The following is a 17,904-nucleotide window of genomic DNA, read 5'->3' as shown; positions in this document are numbered from 1 at the left end:
GGAAACAATGCTTTGACACTACTAGTTCCTGATAAAATTTATCTTATATATTATTTTGTTTGGAGATACCAGCTTGTTATTGACATCTGAGATTGCACTATATAATGTGAAGACTGCAATAGTTGTTGGTTTTACTGTGTTTTTTTATATGCAGTAGAAATTTGACACCTCAGCTTTTTTCATTTAATCTTACACACTACATCCATCCAATTCAATAGCTCTTGATCCTCAGCTAATCTCCTGCTTGCCCTTAGCTACTGTGTTGTTTTTCTGCCTCTTGCCTTCTCCCTCTAGGGCAAGGAGCTGGTCTTTGGAGTGTTTCTTCTATGTACTACCTGTCAGGCAAGTGTCATTGCTTTTTAAACATGGCTAATGTGTGTGCGGCTCATTGTGCACTGTAATTAAATGTATTTTTAGTTGAACTCTGAATCTTTTCAGCATACCTGATTCACTTTGGGTTTTGGTTTTGGGTTTTTTGTTTTGTTTTGTTTTTTTTTTTTAAGGAAAACCTTTGAGTGTAGCAGTTAAAAATTACTGCTAGAGGGTTTTTTGTTTGAATTTAGTATTCCTGCCCACGTGTCAGCCATACCAAAAGTGCACATACATTTTTACGCTTATTTGAGCCAGTAAAGAAGTTCAGCTTTTTAATACCAAATGTTTTAAATAATGAACAGTTTGACCTGATGTGGTTATGTGCATGTTGTGGGGGTTTTTTTGTTTGGTTTTTTTTTTCCTAATCGTGCCCTAGGTAGGTGAGGGTAGGAGGTAGAAAGCTTAATCTGGAGGATGGCGAGAGCTAGTTAAGTGATTATGCGAGGGAGTTTATAATGAGCTGCTTTAGAGTTTGGCCCAAATAAGACATTGTAAGTTATCCTACTTGAAAATATTCTATGTGGGTGTACAAACCCCTGACCAGCCAGCAGAGGGTAATGTCCTAAGCGTATTTCCCCCTCACCTTTCCCCTAAAAGAGCATTGTATGAAGTCTTGCACTGCCGACTGCCTCTCCAGGCCTCTTGTAGCTATTCTCTGGACAAAGCAGTAAGACGCATCTGATCTTTTTGTGAGATCTATCACGTTTACATCTGCGTAGTTGCCTCACATAACACTACTACTGTTACTGAATGTTCAGAGTCAGCACAAAATGAGGGCATTAATGAAAGTTACTCCTTTACTGTCTCTGATCATTTAGTAATTGAAAGTGTCCATTCAACATTTTTGTTGGCCTTCATAAAGGCATAATTGCCCAGAGGCAATGCAGCTGCTTGCAGTTAACTCACAGGCTATTAAATAGTTGTTAATTAACATGACAGGTAATTATTTTTGAAATGTTTATGTGGCAAGGTAGGGAGAATATGATGTTTTAAAACACTCCTATCAGAGGGTTGTAAAACTAATCAAGGTAATAATTGCTCTATTACTTGGATAAACACATCGATAAAGGAAACTTGATTTATGGTGTCTATGTATTTAATGAAAACCACCTTCAGATGCTAAAATTAACTAAATTTACCTTATCTATTTTGTAATTTACTTTATAAATAAAGATTGATGCTTTAGTTTGGTGTTGTCTGAATTATTTCATAATCTCTTTAACAAAGATCTGTATTCTAACATCATGATATGTAAGTAACAGGCAGTTCCCGCGGAACTAGAAGGCAGTACAGAAAAGTGATTGCAGGGTAAGAAGGGAGGTGGGCAGAAACAGAATTCCTGGCTTTCGCGATGGGAGAAGAATCAGTATGTTAGAAACAGCTACTTTCCTGTTGCCTTACGGAAGCAGCACAGAGGCCTCCATAGCAGGATCCAAGTGTTTTCATCTCTTGAGGTTTTATGCTTTCAGTAATAAGCCCCTTCAAAATGTTCCTCTATCCTTCTAAAATGCTGAAGTAGTTGATTAGAAATTAACAGTTCTGTTGTTACTTGCTCAGCATGAGGTAGTATAATTAAACTACTCAAATGATGTTGTTCCATTAATGTTTTTTTGTCTAAACTGAAAGTAGTTTGCTTGAAGTCTTCCTCTTGCCCTCAAAATTCAAGCTGAAAAGAATATTTAGTGGTTTGGCTTTTCTTTTAACTGTCTGGCCAACACATCCCCATGAGGAAATCAGTGATATGGCAATTTTGCAGTTGAAAGAAGGAAATTTGAAGATGTGTTGAACTAGGATTTAAGAGAATAATTTTAATGCAAAATGCTATACAGGAAGAAGGCTATTCCTGTGAGAGAGGCAGGAGCAAGGTAAGAGGAGGAATAGGCTAGGCTTCTACGTGACCATGAGTATCAGCAGCAGTTTTATTTCCCTTTTGGTCAGTCAACTCTCAGCTGGCCAGCCCAAATCTAAAGATGAGGCAATTCTTCCCATTTCAGTAATATGAAGTACTGTGGCTGATAAAAAGTGTGTTGGCTCAAAAGGCAACTGGAAAAAACAATCAAAATTTGATAGAGGCTTAACAACTAATGAAGACCTCGCATCCTTTTCAAAGTTAATGAGCTGCAAACTGTACAAAGCCATCATATTCTAATGCAGTATCAGTACAATACGTGTCCTGTTCTTGCCCTCTTGCCTCAGCAGCCACCACTGGCTCATGTCCTGGCCCCAGGGCTGTGCAGACACCTCCGCTCAGACTCACAACAGCCATTCTGTTACCTCCTGCTGTACCCAAGGGGGGAACTGTTGCCCTTCGTAAGACGTTTTCTTAACAGCAATTTTCTGTGGCTCATTAGCGTTTGCTTTTATCCTGCTGCTTCTTACTAGAGTCTTAGTTGGAATAACAGTAAATCACTCTTGCTATTTTCTGTTCATACTTCCTTCTGGGGGTGACTAGATTGCGTTATGTTACAGCTCTCTAGATCCTTAACATGCAAAAGGTTGGCTCTTCCACTGAGGATAGTGATCCTCGGATGCCCTCCATGGCGCCTTCCCCACCAATACAGGATGCAGGCCAGCCATATCAGCCGTATCTCCATCCCAAGAACATCTCCCATGCACAGCTCTCTTCACCCACCAGGAACTGTAGCAAATTTTCTCTCATCTCCAGTTCTACGGAAGTAGATCATCCCTTCACTCACAAAGAACTTGAATGACTCAAGTTACCAATTTGTGTCGTAGAAAGCTTTACTGTAGTAACTAATACAAAGAAGTCTGGATCCTAGGATAGTTTAATGTTTGTGCAGGGAATAAATGAAACAAAAGTCAGCTACTCTTATCCCCTGTCAGTGTCTATAGGTGCTGACTTTACTGTATGAAGACCTTGAAAAAAATCTTGGGGGGGGGAAGGGGAAGTTCCTTCTCCTTGCATCCTGTGTATTTTTTTTTTTTATTAAAGTTCCCACATAAGTTAGCTAGCTTTACCTAGTTACCTAACACCTCACATGTATTCTAGCTCCAGGGAACAGTAAAAAGCAGACGTGATCTAATAAGAAACTTTCACATAACAGCTGGAGGAGATGTTTAAAACTGAAGAATGGCTTAAGCAGATTTTATTCTGATTTAGCTTTACAGCAGCTTTTTTCGCCACAAGCCCAGGTTCAGAGCTGTACAGCTTTATTCCATGCAGTGAGGTCAGCATAATGTTATCAGAAATGCAAGCAACATAAAATGACTATTGTTTCCGAGACTCAAAGTTTTAATAGCAGAAATAATCATCTGCAATGATAATGCAGTTTTTATTTATGTTAATGGAAATAATCATCTGCAATGATAATGCAGTTCTTATTTATGTTAACAGCTTTTTACAATTTATGCTCAATAAAACTAGAAGTTGTTTAGGTGGATACCTTTTTCTAAATTAAACTATCAGTTTTAAAAGGCAATACAGAATGAGTTAATAGCCAGAGATCTAATGATAGAAATACAAGTGTTAGAAATCACATGCGTTCTACAAAGATATATATATCTGTGAATGCAGTCAGATCATTTCTCAATGTTTCTTTTTTCTTTGATAATCATGGAATTTCAAGTTTAGCTGTAAGCCAGACTATTTTCCTACCCCTAAGCTGTCAAGAAAAAGTTCATGAGGTACAAAAAAGCTTTATATGAAAATAACCTCTTTCATTTATGGTAGTATTTTCATACCTACTTAGTCCAAAGTATCTGGAATCTTACCACTTCCATTCCATTTTTAGTCTGCTTTGATCTGTCAATGTATCTATTTTAGAAAGCTTTCCAAGTTGCTTTTTTTAAAAGTGTATTTTAATATTTATTTATTAATATACATACATATATCTATATATATATTTTTAAAAATACATTATTTGACTAAGGAAAATGCAGAATCAGTCTTAGAATTACTGTTCTGGCCCCTTTAACAAAGTATACCATCTGTATTTATAAACCATACAGAATCTTCTCCTAAAACGTAAAATATTCGAAGTAGCTAAAAGTCTTCCTATGAACAAAAATTAAATGGTTTGTCATCATACAGAGTTCACTGGAAGAAAGCCATATGTATTTTTGCATTTGCACTGCAAGATAATTATTTTGCTTGTGAATCCTTGAAACCAAAAAACAACCTAGAATATGTCTTGCAGCATTTATTTGACTAAAACTAATCCCGAGAAGACCTTTTGAAAAATAGTCACATTCACAAACACTACCAGTCCATTCATACTAATATGAACTCTCAAGTTAAAATGCTAAATTGTCTGTTTTAAATGGGTACTACTATTGTCTTTTCCCCAAAAGACAACGTAAGTGCCATTTGTATGTATTAAATAATGTCTTCTATAGAAAAAGGTCCACTACACCTGATCAAGAAAGCAATTTGCAGAAAAAATGTTCTACCCTGTTACTGTCATATACCTTTGCAGCAGACATACTTGATACTTGGAAATGAAAAGAATCAAATAGATTCTAATATGCAAATGCATTTAAAAAGCCATGGAGAAGATGCACCAGCACTGCAATTTGTTAATACAAAGAAGTTTTCTCATGTTGAGGGCCCAATGGCTAAAGATATATGAAAAGGCTGCTCAGTTAACAAAAATAGCACAGTGGTGACAGGCCAACAGCACACCTTATATGCAGACCAGAAAGTTCTGGAAAGCAGAATAGCTGATAATGTCACACTAAATACTAATAAAGTATTTGGTACTGGTGTCTACTCCATTTCAAAAACATCAGAAGAAACACGTATCAAGTCTTTATCTCTTGTAGATGCTGTTGGACCTGCAAGAGAACAGACAGAAATATAAATAACTGATACTGTAACCACACACACACACGCACACTCAAAATAAGCCCTTTATCTGAAAGGCTACATACCATCTTAATGTCTGGCCTTCTGTTTTTTTTCTCATTCAGACACTGGTCAGCAATTGAATACATTTTATGAACTGAAGGTGCATCCCAGTCACTCATCTTTTCATCAACATAATCCTCAATAGTTGCTTCCTCATCCTCAATTTCATCTTTGATACTTAACTACAAGACAGTATGAACCAATGATAACACTGTAGATAACACTGTAAGCATCTGTTATTATGTATTTCACGCTAACACTTTGAAAACTTGCTTTTGAGTGTTCATTTCTTTTCTCAACCACTTTTCTAGACAAAGAATGATGATAGCAGCATAATTATTCATCAATATCTGCAGAAACAGTCTATGAGACTATAAATGGACTATACATTTTTATTATAAATTATTTCTAATTGAGTTAACACAAAATTGTAAAGCAATTTTCTTTAAGCTGCATTATACAGCTTTAACTTTCTCCCAGTTCAAGGGTCCATTTCTTAGTATTGTCTCTTTTTTAAGAGAAGCTTGATCAACATGAAGTATTTATGTTTACTTAATAACCTACAAATATGCAAGCTTAAGTGTAAATAATTTCTTTTTTTGTCAACTTTATAAAGCCTCTTTCTGTAACCTAATGCCTTCTTCCATCAGCCTCAGTGGCTGCTATATCTATTCTAAAGGAAAATTCTAGTCTGAAATAAATTTTTAAGTCTGGCTGTTTTAGTCGAAAGCTCTCCAGCTCCAACACACCTGAAATACGTTATCTGTAATCACAAATACTGTTTGAGGAATACCTCAGACAAGTCAGCATGGTAAATGAAGTAAGAAATAAAAAGCCAGTGAGCAGAGGCAGTCTTCCGCTTTTCCCTACGGGTCAGTCTGAAATTGCTGACTAACATTCAACTACCCCAAAATTTTCAAAGCTAAGGATGCCACGTTATCTTGCACTGACCATTCTCTTTATGCTCCCAAAAGTACATTACAAAGATAAACTGTATCAGTCAAATCACACTTTACATTCCTTTTTAGAACCTGTCTCTGAGAAAGCCTGCTTCAAAAAAACCCCAAAACATCAAGATTCAATTTGACAGGGACTGAGTTCTCCTAGGTCTTTATAGAGCTCAACAGGATAAGTATTATGCCACTCCAGAAGATTCAGCTCAGAGGAAAAAAATTCTATTAATAGTACACAGGTATTCCTAAAGCTCTGAGGAAACACAGCTATCAAACAGTATGGAACAAAACCAATCCAAACCACAACGCTATTTCACACTTAGTAAATAAGTAAGTCTTTATGTAAAAAATATCCTAGGAAAGCCTTGGATTAAGTAGTTCGGAATTTAATTTTAAGCTAAATGAAAGGCTAAATTAAGAATAGCCTTGTAAGATTTTTAATTCAAGAGAGTGAACTCCGAGACATTAGTTTCCTAATTAATAGACTGAATTACTTACTGAATAGTAAAAAATAAAACAAAATTCAACCCACCCCTCACCCTGCAAAAAAGCCCTTACATTCCAAACTTCCCTAAGGTTAAAAACACAAGGTATCTGCAAATTATTAGTAAAGTTGAAAAGGATGAAAATTGATACAGGAATGGTAAGAAGTATAAAGAACCATAAAGAAACAACTGTGATGAATAGTTTAAAATGTTCTGGTGAATGAGGAACTACCAGGGTATCTGGGTATAACAGGAGTATGCTGAAAAAGCATAATGATATTACAATAAGAAGCAGTACCGAACAAAGAGAATTACAGTATCAGATTGGAAGGAGATGACCTTGGGGACTGAACAATCTTCTACCAGCCAAGAGAGAAAAGTTTCAGCCTCACCTCTAAGACAAACATTGACACAAGAGCTGTTTTCATAACTACGTATTTTGATGACTAATCTGATTGTCTCAGAACCTGTTAACTGACTATGATGTCACATAAAGTGATCCTGGAGCAAGGGGAGGGGAGGAGAAAGCAAAAGGAACGTACCAGTAACTGTGGCTCCCGGTTTTCATCTACTGGAGGAAGACCCGTTATTATTTCTAGTAAGACCTAGGAGAAAAAAATCAGAAGAGAAAATGAAGCATAGAATAATCCTTAGCATATACACCATTTGCAAAAAGGAGCATGACCCCCAATCTTTCAAACAAATGCTCACAGGATCTGTATTTGTCCAAAGATAGCTCTCTATACAATTGATGGTTGTTGCTGTTGTTCCTACCTTTATTTTCATTAACCGTTATTAGCAGTGTGGTTTATGAATTTCAACACAAGTTTTTCTCACCCTATGTTGTGTTGCTTCAAAGCAAGATGGAAGGATTTCCAAAGTATTCAGAAACAGTATCTGGCCTACCTCCCCATGAAACTAAATGCCATGAAGGAAGTGATCAACAGCAATTAGGGTCTTGGATCTATTCAGAATGGATTCATTATTCTCCCAAATATTAAGCTCATGTCTTTTTTGTACTCAGCTTTAAGGCAAATCCCACATAGACAGCCTACTTTTGGTGCTTAAAAATAGTAAAACACACTTAATTTTGGAGCATTTTCTTTGAAATTTTTTTTTCCAGCCTGAGTTGTGCAATACTATGCAAGAAGAAACAATGTTCCACATTACTTCAAACTACATTTAGCTAGAACTTGGAATGTTATTTTACTCCGGTCTTTCACATGCAAATTTACATTTTAACGTAATTATTGTAATCATTAGCAAATTCAATGTTTTCATCAACATATTCAAATGATTTTAAACCAATCAAAGTTTAGAAACACTATCTTAAGAGCACATCTATTGGGAAAAGGAGAAATGATAGATCAGAGTGGATTATTTAATTTCAGATATTCTTGATTTTGTATGCTTCTATCATTTACAAAAAAAATGATACTGCTTCCCACATTCTACTTACTACTCCAAAACTGAAGATATCAGATTTAGGTGTTATCTCTCCTCGCAGAGCTTCAGGCGCCATATAGGCTGCTGTTCCAACAATTCTTTCAGTCATGATTGTTTGTGTGAATGTTACAGATGCTCTTGCAAGTCCAAAGTCAGAAATTTTGGGCGTGTATGTATCAGTTAATAAGATATTTGCACTGGGGGAGAGGGGAGAGAAAAAAAAAAGAGAATTTTTCAAACCAGTACAGTAATTAGGTTTTATAACAGACTAATAACTCTTTAATAACCAAAGGCAAACTGCTATTTTGACTGTTTCTTGAAATTTAAGATATTTATTCATTATTCATATAACAAAAAATGTAAGAGTTAATTTTGTTGGAAATTGCTTGATTTCACAATTAATTGCTCTAAATAAATCAAGAGTTGGCTGCCAGGATCCATCCATGTTTTTTCTTGTGCATGCATGCATGCATTAAGCGGGGGGCGGGGGGGGAAGGGGGTCAAAAAACCCAAGGAAAAAACCAAACACCCCCCTATCCCCAAATTCTACAAATACAAAAATTTCTTATACGAGACAAATTATGTTACACCCATGCTTTGGATCTGAATACTCTTTCTTTAAGAAGGATAATAGAGCATACTTAGCTCTGATCAACTGGTACTGAATCACAGTACAATTCTCTACTCAGAACTAACAAAAGCAGTTTTTTATACTTATTATCTAATACTATGTCAACCATTACAAATTCATATGCCAAATGAATACTAATACTCTTATTCTTCTCCTGGAAGAGAAACAGAAAACGTATTAATGCTGGAATAATATACGTGCTGTGTTTCCACTTGCTCTCCAGCTTTTACTTCCCTTAAAAAACCCCTGAAGAACGAAGCTGATCTAAAAGACCTTAACATTTTCATAAAATTCTCAGTGGGATGAATTACAGCATAAATCTTTTACTGTTTTTTTAAACTTGTAGCACTTGGAACCATTTTAAAATACTTGATTTAACATTTCTGTAATCCTCCTCATTTTCTGACCCCCTAAATGGAACCATAAGAAAACCACATAGCCAGTTACAACATGTAACACTTACTAGAAACTTATTTCTAACTTCCCCTTCTTGTTCAGCAAACCTTCTCAACAAAATTAACACAGCTGTAAGTTACAACAGATCACTTGGTATTAGAACTGCTGTAAACAGTGTTAAATATAAGACCACTGCAAAAAGCCAAACACTAGTCAAGGTGCCATCCACCAACTGGTTTCGTATTTAAAGCTCAACTTCTGAAAGAACGAAGAACAGGATCACAACTTCATAAATACGAGCTTCTTATCAACTTGAGTGTCCTGGTTTCAGCTGGGATAGAGTTAATTTTCTTCCTAGTAGTTGGAATAATGCTGTGTTTGCATTTAGAATGAGAATAATGTTGATAACACATTGATGGTTTTAGTTGTTGCTAACGTCCCGGCTAGTCAAGGACTTTTCAGCTTCCCATGCTCTGCCAGGTGCACAAGAAGCTGGGAGGGAGCATAGCCAGGACAGCTGACCCAACTGGCCAATGGGGTATTCCACATCACATGACATCATGCTCAGTATATAAACTGGAGGGAGCTGGCTGGGGAGCAGCGATCGCTGCTTGGGGACTGGCTGGGCATTGGTCAGTGGGTGGTGAGCAATTACATTGTACATCACTTATTTTGTATCTTCTATCATCATCATTATTAATACTATTCTCCCTTCCTTCTCTGTTCTATTAAACTGTCTTTATCTCAATCCACAAATTTTACTTTTTTCCCAATTCTCTCCCCCATCCCACTGTGGGGGAGGGGAGCGAGCAGCTGTGTGGTGTTTGGCTGCCTGCCGGGTTAAACCACAAGCCCAGAGTGGTCACTTTTTTGATACACCACAAAGGGCACAACAGAAGCAAGTTTTACTGCAACTGTCAAGCTTCAAGAGATGAATGAACTATTTCCTGGGCATAACCAAGCCAAAAAACCACAGACAACTCAGAGAACACCCTTTCAATCATGTCCCCTCTAGCCTACAGAGAAGCTGTTCTAGTGCCTGTGTGCTTACGAATTGTCTCCACACGTCATTGCAAGAAGACTGAAGTAAACCTTCTTAGATGTCTCTTCATCTAAGTTTCACCTGGGAGTGGCAGCTCTATTAATAACACCAACCAAATTTATTGAACTATTCACACTGCAAGTACAAGAGGTTGCAAAATGGAATCCAAACAAAAGAAAAAACAAAACAAAACCAAACCCAATGCTGTAATATGATCAACTCACAGCAGCTAGAAGGGTAAAGTAGCATAAGGTAAAAATGCGTCCCTTCCAGTCATTACACTTGTCCAGAGGCTTAAGCAGGGAAGAAAGAAGAAACATAAATTGTCAAAGCAGCAAGCACATTTTATGAGGCAGCTGAAGCAAACACTTGTTCCTCACAAGCTGGAAGGTCACAAAACCAAAGTGCCCTACATTTAGCAGAGTTACCAGAAGCCAAAAAGCTATAGAAACTTTCATCCATGACACCCGATCGGTCAGTTGCTCCTTCTTAACCCACAGAAGGAGTAAGGCATCTGGGGCTTTTCTTCAAAGATTTGGACTGCTTTGGTATTTAAAAAAAACCCAACACAATAAACTGTAGCAAGCAAGGGGGGGGGAAAAAAAGAGAAAAAAACGCCACAAACCCTACAACCACCCCCCTCACCCCCCCTTTCCTGAGCTCTGATATCCCTGGAAAAATTTCTGGTATAACAAACAAGTGAACGTACATTATTCTTGAAGAACCCTGAACTTCATAAACCTGACTGAAGTAATTTTACTGTCTTCATAATAAAGAGTAGTAAATCAAAAGGGACACTCTGAAGAAATGTTCTAGGGAAAAGAAAAAAAAGGTGGGTTTTCATCTGAAAAATTCCCCATTTAAAAGTCATTATGTTCTCTTAACAGCAGCTTTCTCATTAGCAGCAGTTGTGAAAGAACAGAACTTCTGGGTGTCCTCGCAGCATTCAGATAACTATTTGATAGTAACAGATTACATTAGCCTCATAATTATCTTTAGAAGTCTATACCGGTCACGTCCTTGTGGCACAGACAAGATTATAGTGATGGATGTCACTTGCAGAAAAGATTGTGCCCTTGACTGAAGCAATGCTTCTTGCAGTTTCTTCTTTCTAAAATAACTTTAATGGGGAAAGAAGAAGAAAAAAGAAAAAAAAAAAAGAGAAAACACAGCCAGCCAGATTTTTCTCACCGAGTATTTTTTCGGTCTGATCAGTTCCCCAACCCAGCTCTTTCTCCAACTACTAAATGCTTGAGACAGTACAATAGGAAGATCAGTGCAGAAAAAAGCAAAATGACATTTTTTAGGTCTGGTGGCATGGGGGGTTGAAGCAGCTTTTACCTTTTAATATCTCTGTGAATATGGTTATTTTCATGCAAAAAGTTGATGCCATTTGCTGTACCTTGAATAATTTTACACCTTGTATTCCAAGAAATTGGTGGAGTGTCATCCTTGAATAAGAAGGGAGAAAGGCGAGTGGAAAGGTGAAAATCTAATATATATATGCTCACATAAAACAAAACAAAACACACAAAAACCCCACAATCCAAAACTGACTTCTTGCTATGTTTTGTGGTTTTCAAGTAAATCATTAAAAAGACCAATAGCTTACATTTCTTAATTTACTTGGGCAGAAATACATGCATTTGTCACATTCAGTTCTTTCCCCTGCATGTTGCCTTAGATTAATTCACCCGTTGCAAAAAGTATTCTTGATAATATTTGACTCTGACCCTGCCAGGCCAGCTGCACTGCAAAGAACTACTTGTATCTACCGCATTTAGCACTTTGTACCGGCACTGATACCAGAGCCTTTTAACCCAAAGCAAATAATTCAAAGCAATCAACAGTTTTTACTAACAATAAGAAGTCAATCTTCCAGCGTTTTTTGGATTTACCACTTATCAAGAGTTTAGCTCGATTCATGTTACTAACTAGACCTTAGAAGTGAGGACACCTACATTTCAAAACCACTTCTTAATCTTGTCAGTGGCCAAGGGAAGAGGATTAGAGTATCCCATCATTCTGCCACGTCCCTCGCCTGCTCCTCAAAGCCCAGACAAGAAGAAGATGACATAAGCTAGAGTCTGTGCTTCAAACACATACAGTGAAATCACAAAATGATCAGCAAGAACACACATTCAGTATGCACATTCCTCACCTATTCAACTTTATCAGAAGAAGATCCTTTCTGATTTATATATTTTTATTTAGATTCCTTATGATTTATATCATAAGTTTGTCTCTTCCTTGTAAAGGCCTCAGTTATTTCTACTTCAGCTTTCAGTTACCACCAATCTTTTAAGCTCACTTGATGATAACGGCCAAAGTTACATGGGTGAACATTTTCATATACATCCCTGTCAGGGTGAACATTTTCATATACGTCCCTGTCAAGCATTGCTCATTTCTATAAACAAACTTGCACTGCCTCAAGTAAAACTGAGTTTCTCTTCTGGACTGATTCAGTTTAAAAAAAAAAAAAAAAAAAAAATTGCAAATGTGTAAGTGTGTGCAAGCAAATCAACCAAACCAACCTGAGACAGCAGTGCTACCTAACATATCCAGTCCTTTCCCCAACCACTGCTACTCATTCTCATCCTAACACCACTTCTTTCCTGTTGGGGCAGAAGTATTTGTGCAGCCTTGCAGAGGAAATGTCTCCAGGTGAAAATTAAAGTTTTTTTTCACCGAGTATGTTTTTTTCGGTCTGATCAGTTCCCCAACCCAGCTCTTTCTTCAACTACTAAATGCTTGAGCCAGTACAACAGGAAGATCAGTGCAGAAAAAAGCAAAATGACATTTTTTAGGTCTGGTGGCATGGGGGGTTGAAGTAGCACCAGTTTAAAATGTTTACCAGTTTACAACCTCAGAAGCTGCATTTGCTTAGTATAAAGGAGATTTTTGAACTCCTTCAACAAACTCACATGGACACTCATCTACTAGGTTAAGTCTGGCTTACTGTTGATATCACTCTAACAAGCAACTGTTTGTCCTTCATACACAGAGTTGCCTCACCAAAAACAAAGGAACTTATTATTTATTAAAGGCCAAGGCTAGAAGATACGTCATTTGATTAAATCAGAAGAAAGCATTGCATTTACACAAAATACTAATTAAAAAAAACGTATTTCCCATTTATTTAGGTACTTCAGAAAGAGATACGCAGACTATGAATATATCACTATCACAAGGGCAATGAACAAAGGGCAATTTCACAATGAAGAATCTCAAGAACTAGCAGAGAACATGCCAATGTCAGAACCGGGAACAATACTGCAGCACCCCCTGCTCTGCTCCACAAGTCCAAGCTTCTGTGCCACTTCAGGTACTAGTACATGGCATTGTATTGTCAGCCTGCTTTGACTTCAGTGTGTCTAAAACATTTGTATAAAATGTTATTGAAAGAATACTTGTTATCATATTTGTCTTCTAGAACACAGAAGTAAGTAGTACAACATCGTTTGGCCATGATAGTTCAGTACCATTTCAAAGATATTTCATAGATATCTATACTTCAGCAAAGTAAGACAACTGGAAGCTAGAAAAGATTTTACTTACCAGACAAGCAAGTCTGTCAAGCAATGAACCGTTGGGCATGTATTCATACACCAGACATGGCTGAGCACCATCACTTGAGAAACCAAGTAATTCTACCAGATTCTCATGCTGACACCTATAGCAAAAAAACACCTATTCATATAGGCTCTGAAAGACTCCCAACATTTGAGGAAAATACAAGGCAGAAGGAACTTGATCCCCAATTACTTGTGTCAGCCCTACTGCACATAGCCAGGTTTCTGCAGTAGTGCTTTAAAACGAACAAAATACAGTCATGTTGTATATGAAACATTCTCACTTAACATGAAAATCGTTAAGTTACGCTAGAAAGACAAAAATAAGGGATCACACTAGCTAACGTGTTATCTGCCAACTTCGATTCCCATAAAAGGTTATAATGACATCATGTTACACTGTACTCACTTTGCCATCATTTTTATTTCTTGATCAAATTGCTGTTTCAAGTCCTGAACACTAACATCAACCATCTACAAAAGGAAGTATTTGATGTTAATATTGCCGGCCATATTAAAATGCACAGTTGTTCATTAAAAAAGTCGGAATTGTAAGTCTTTTTTTAGATTAGTTACATTTAACAACTACTTAACTGTTTACAATATTTTTTTTACTCAACTCAAAAATAAAGTATCAGAACATGATTTTTAATTCCTTGGAACACAGTATTATTGGACAAATGGATCCAGTTTCAGCACAGTCACCAACTTACCCATTTTATTTCACTGCAGTTACCCACTAATAGCACTTACTCATTACAAAATTAATTATTCACACAAACCATTGGTTATGAAGACTAAAATTCTGAGGCAACACCTATTTAGCTTGTGAATCGTTCATCTGATTCTGAAAGGGAAACCTCCCTAGCACCCCTTCCCTTCTGCCACTTCTTGTGTGCAGGGTAAGGAGGGGAACTGCGGGAGCACTCTGCTTTTCCAGACAACTTGCCTGAGCCACTCAAAGGAGAGCCACAGAAAGGGCAAGACTTCATCTCTGGTGACTGTGCCAACTCACGTCACTCGTGGGACTACAGGATAAGGTTCTCAACCCAACTAGTGTTTAACGTGGTGACACTTTTTGAAGTGTATCATTCAACGCTTTCCACAGATAAAGAAGTCTATACTATAAAGTATACAGTCATTAAAAAGAAAAATGCCCAGGACAACTCACAGCAACTAGCTTCTTGACAGCCACATTTCTGCCATTGATGTAGCCTTTGAACACAATGCCAAAGCCGCCTTCTCCCAGTTTATTACCTCCAGCTGATTCTGGTCGCGCATCAAAATTATTGGTAACACTTTCCAAATCATGAAACCAAAAATTATGGAAATCTGAAAAACATATTTGTCATTTAGCACAACTATGTTTTCACTTAAAAACAAGTGTATTGAATAGATTCTCTGCTTCAGTTCTATTAAACCAAAAACTTGCTACCGTGCAAATCCTGGCATAGTGGAGCCCTGCTTCCAGCTTTGTGATGAAGATAGCAGAAGGAAAAAAATGAAATGCAGATAAATATATATAGTTAGCTCTACATAATTTTCTTCACAACTATCACTGTAGCAGCCTTCTGATTGTATTTTTTGCTAATACTCGTAATACAAGTAACAGAAATTAAATATGCAGCAGATCACAGAGTGAGCCATACTGCGTCAGATGCTAAAATATATCTAGATCACATCATGTTTCTGGCAGCAAACCAAAAGTGGACTTTTAGGAATGAAAAGACTAACCATATACTTCCTAGAACGCTTTCTTTAGTGTTCTTTTCTCCAACATTCTTAGTCATTTTTGACACATAAAATCCAGCTTTAAAACACAAGATGCTAAACAGTCTACAAAATCAGTACTGAAAAAGGGCAACAGGATTATATGTAGCGCAAAATAAATTACAATTTAATTAACAGTCAAGTTTTCCATCACAGTAGCTGCCTTATCGGCAAGGTGCATCTCATATTCCGACATCTCATTATCCAAGCTAAATTCACAGCCACACAGAAGAGGAGCAAAAGCAAGATGCCGTTTCCTATAGATGCACGATGATAGAATATAGTCATTACTCTAATGCATTGCTACGATTTATCTCACATGGGGTGAAGGGCAAATCAGCAAAAAAGACTGTACTTAATTCTACCAAACTAAGTGCCTACCTGTGTTACTAGACAGGTGAGCTGCTGTGTTACTAGGTGAGCTGCTATTTTCTTGACTTAAGTAGGGAGGAGCTGAGTGTTGTTTCTCAGTACTCTGAGCTAAAACAGGCTTTAGAGATGCCACTTCTTTTTCCTGTGTAGGCAGTTGTTTCTCATGTATAGGCAAGGTTTCCTGTGAAGAAAGAGGTAATGTAACTTCTTGTGCCATCCTTACAGCTTCTGAAAATGGAATTTAGGAAAAGTGTTAACTACATTAGGAATCAGAAAAAACAAGTAACATTAATGCCAGTATTTACTAAGATTAGGAGACACATAAGCGTCATGAGAAGGTTATATTCTGCCACCATGTGTAAGGTGCAGGACTCTTATTTAATCTTGAAACTCTAATTTAAACTGTTATGACAAATAATGGAAAATAACACTTTTGGTTATTTTGACCTAATCCTTTCTGATTTTGAAGTTACTGTGAAGCTCTTTAGCATCTTACAAAACTGAGAACACAGTACAAAATATACAAGAGTAACAGTTACCTGGAAGCAAAAGGCTTGCTGGTGCTAGGAATTGATTCCTAATCAGCAGATCCACAAGATCACCAACTGTACAGTTTGTCGTTCCCCAGTCATAAAGTAATTCGCACGTGGGGCTCCTTCCCATTTGTACAAATGCCTCAAATCTCCTTAAAAGATAAATTAAGACCAACATTCAAAAAAAAAAAAAAAAGTGACCTCAAGAACCATGAAGAAGTGAAAGAGATTAAAGGTAAATGACAAAAAAAAATTAAAAGAAATTCTGAATGTACTGAACTGTACTGTACAATTATTTGCAAATCTTCTGAAAATGCAGCTAAAAAAAATAAAGAAATTCAAACTCAGGGGAAAAATATGCAAAATATGAGAAAAACTAAGGGAAATATATGCATACATGGCTTCACCATTTTGTCCAGGACCCATAATATATCAGCACATGGGACTAACAGAGATGAGAATGTCAGCGAGAGAAAGAGGGCAAGTCAAAGCCAGATCAAATGGAAAAAAATTTAACAGTTTTCCAACCATTTGGCATTCACACTTCATTTTGAATATTTTGAGATGGGCATTAAGCAGAAATTGAGATCCATTATTCTGATTTATTATTATTATAGAAAGACAAACAAAGATTTAATGCTAACATCACTAGAAAGTCTGGAAACCCAAGATGATACATAGGGTATTTAAAATCTCATAACCTTTGAAATAGCTTAAGGATTCAAAAAGCCCTTCAAGCAACAAGGTGTTCATAAAATACTACTGACGTTACTTCTAAATTAAACTTGTTTAGTTTTAGACCTCAGGCTCCCCGCATTCGTTGGACATTTTCTTGGGAACAGTGAATTAGGAGTTACAGTCCAGTCGTCTCTTGTGCTGTTCCTGTACGAAGATGCACGATGAAGTCAATGTTTACTAGTCTCTAGGGCACAGAAAGCTAGACAGCCAATGCTGTATCATTAAAAATACATATGTCCGTGGCTCTAATTAATTCTAATTTCCTTAGTCAATTCTCTTTGGCTATAGCTTGTCTGAAAACTGAACTACAGAGCAATCAAGAGTAATTACCTTGAGTTCCCTAAGGAAAGGGTACTGTAAGATGAGTTCTTAAGTACCCGTCGGCACACAAACTGCAACAAGTTACAGTAATGGGATGGACAACGGTATTTATGTTAAACAGTTAATAAACAAGATTATGTTACATGACTTCTATGTAGGACCTTATATGCATTTGGTTGTATCTGCTTTCACCGGAGGGATCGGTTATATCAACCGCTAATTTCTTCCATCCTTCTTGCGGATCGATGAAATCTGCTAGCTGCCTCATGAGCCCGTAGCTAATGCAGCGGACGTAGGTGGAAGTCGTTACGGGCTTGCTCATCTTCCGCTCCTAAGGAACAGAAACGGCGCCGTTACCGAAGCGGTTCGCCGGGGTTGCGGCAAGCCAGGACCGCGTCGGACC

The 17,904-nt window shown here is 37.2% G+C and overlaps 1 protein-coding gene across 1 annotated transcript; it reads right to left on the bottom strand.

The window, feature by feature from the left end:
• Window positions 1-5,133: 5,133 nt before the first annotated feature.
• On the bottom strand, window positions 5,134-17,823 carry IRAK4 (interleukin-1 receptor-associated kinase 4). Its single transcript, XM_009578693.1, has 11 exons — window positions 17,663-17,823; window positions 16,449-16,594; window positions 15,919-16,137; window positions 14,939-15,099; window positions 14,177-14,241; window positions 13,754-13,868; window positions 11,534-11,643; window positions 8,137-8,320; window positions 7,220-7,282; window positions 5,263-5,421; window positions 5,134-5,166 (listed from the first exon to the last, which is right to left on the bottom strand). The coding sequence occupies exons 1-11, from the start codon at window positions 17,821-17,823 to the stop codon at window positions 5,134-5,136; spliced, it is 1,416 nt and encodes a 471-aa protein (XP_009576988.1).
• Between the last annotated feature and the right edge of the window lie 81 nt (window positions 17,824-17,904).

The sequence above is a fragment of the Fulmarus glacialis genome, unplaced genomic scaffold (genome assembly GCF_000690835.1).
Source record: "Fulmarus glacialis isolate BGI_N327 unplaced genomic scaffold, ASM69083v1 scaffold5435, whole genome shotgun sequence".
Lineage (NCBI taxonomy): Eukaryota > Metazoa > Chordata > Aves > Procellariiformes > Procellariidae > Fulmarus > Fulmarus glacialis.
The sequence above is the reverse complement of the archived record's forward strand: the minus strand, read 5'-3'. Positions and strand labels throughout refer to the sequence as shown.

Bases quoted from the DNA above. Each gene is read 5' to 3' on its own strand.
- IRAK4 (XM_009578693.1), bottom strand. From the start codon at position 17,823: ATGAGCAAGCCCGTAACGACTTCCACCTACGTCCGCTGCATTAGCTAC. The intron at 16,595-17,662 runs GTCCTACATAGA...TTATCTTTTAAG, and splicing joins TACAACCAAATGCATATAAG to GAGATTTGAGGCATTTGTAC. The intron at 13,869-14,176 runs GTGAGTACAGTG...TTTTTGCTATAG, and splicing joins GAAATAAAAATGATGGCAAA to GTGTCAGCATGAGAATCTGG.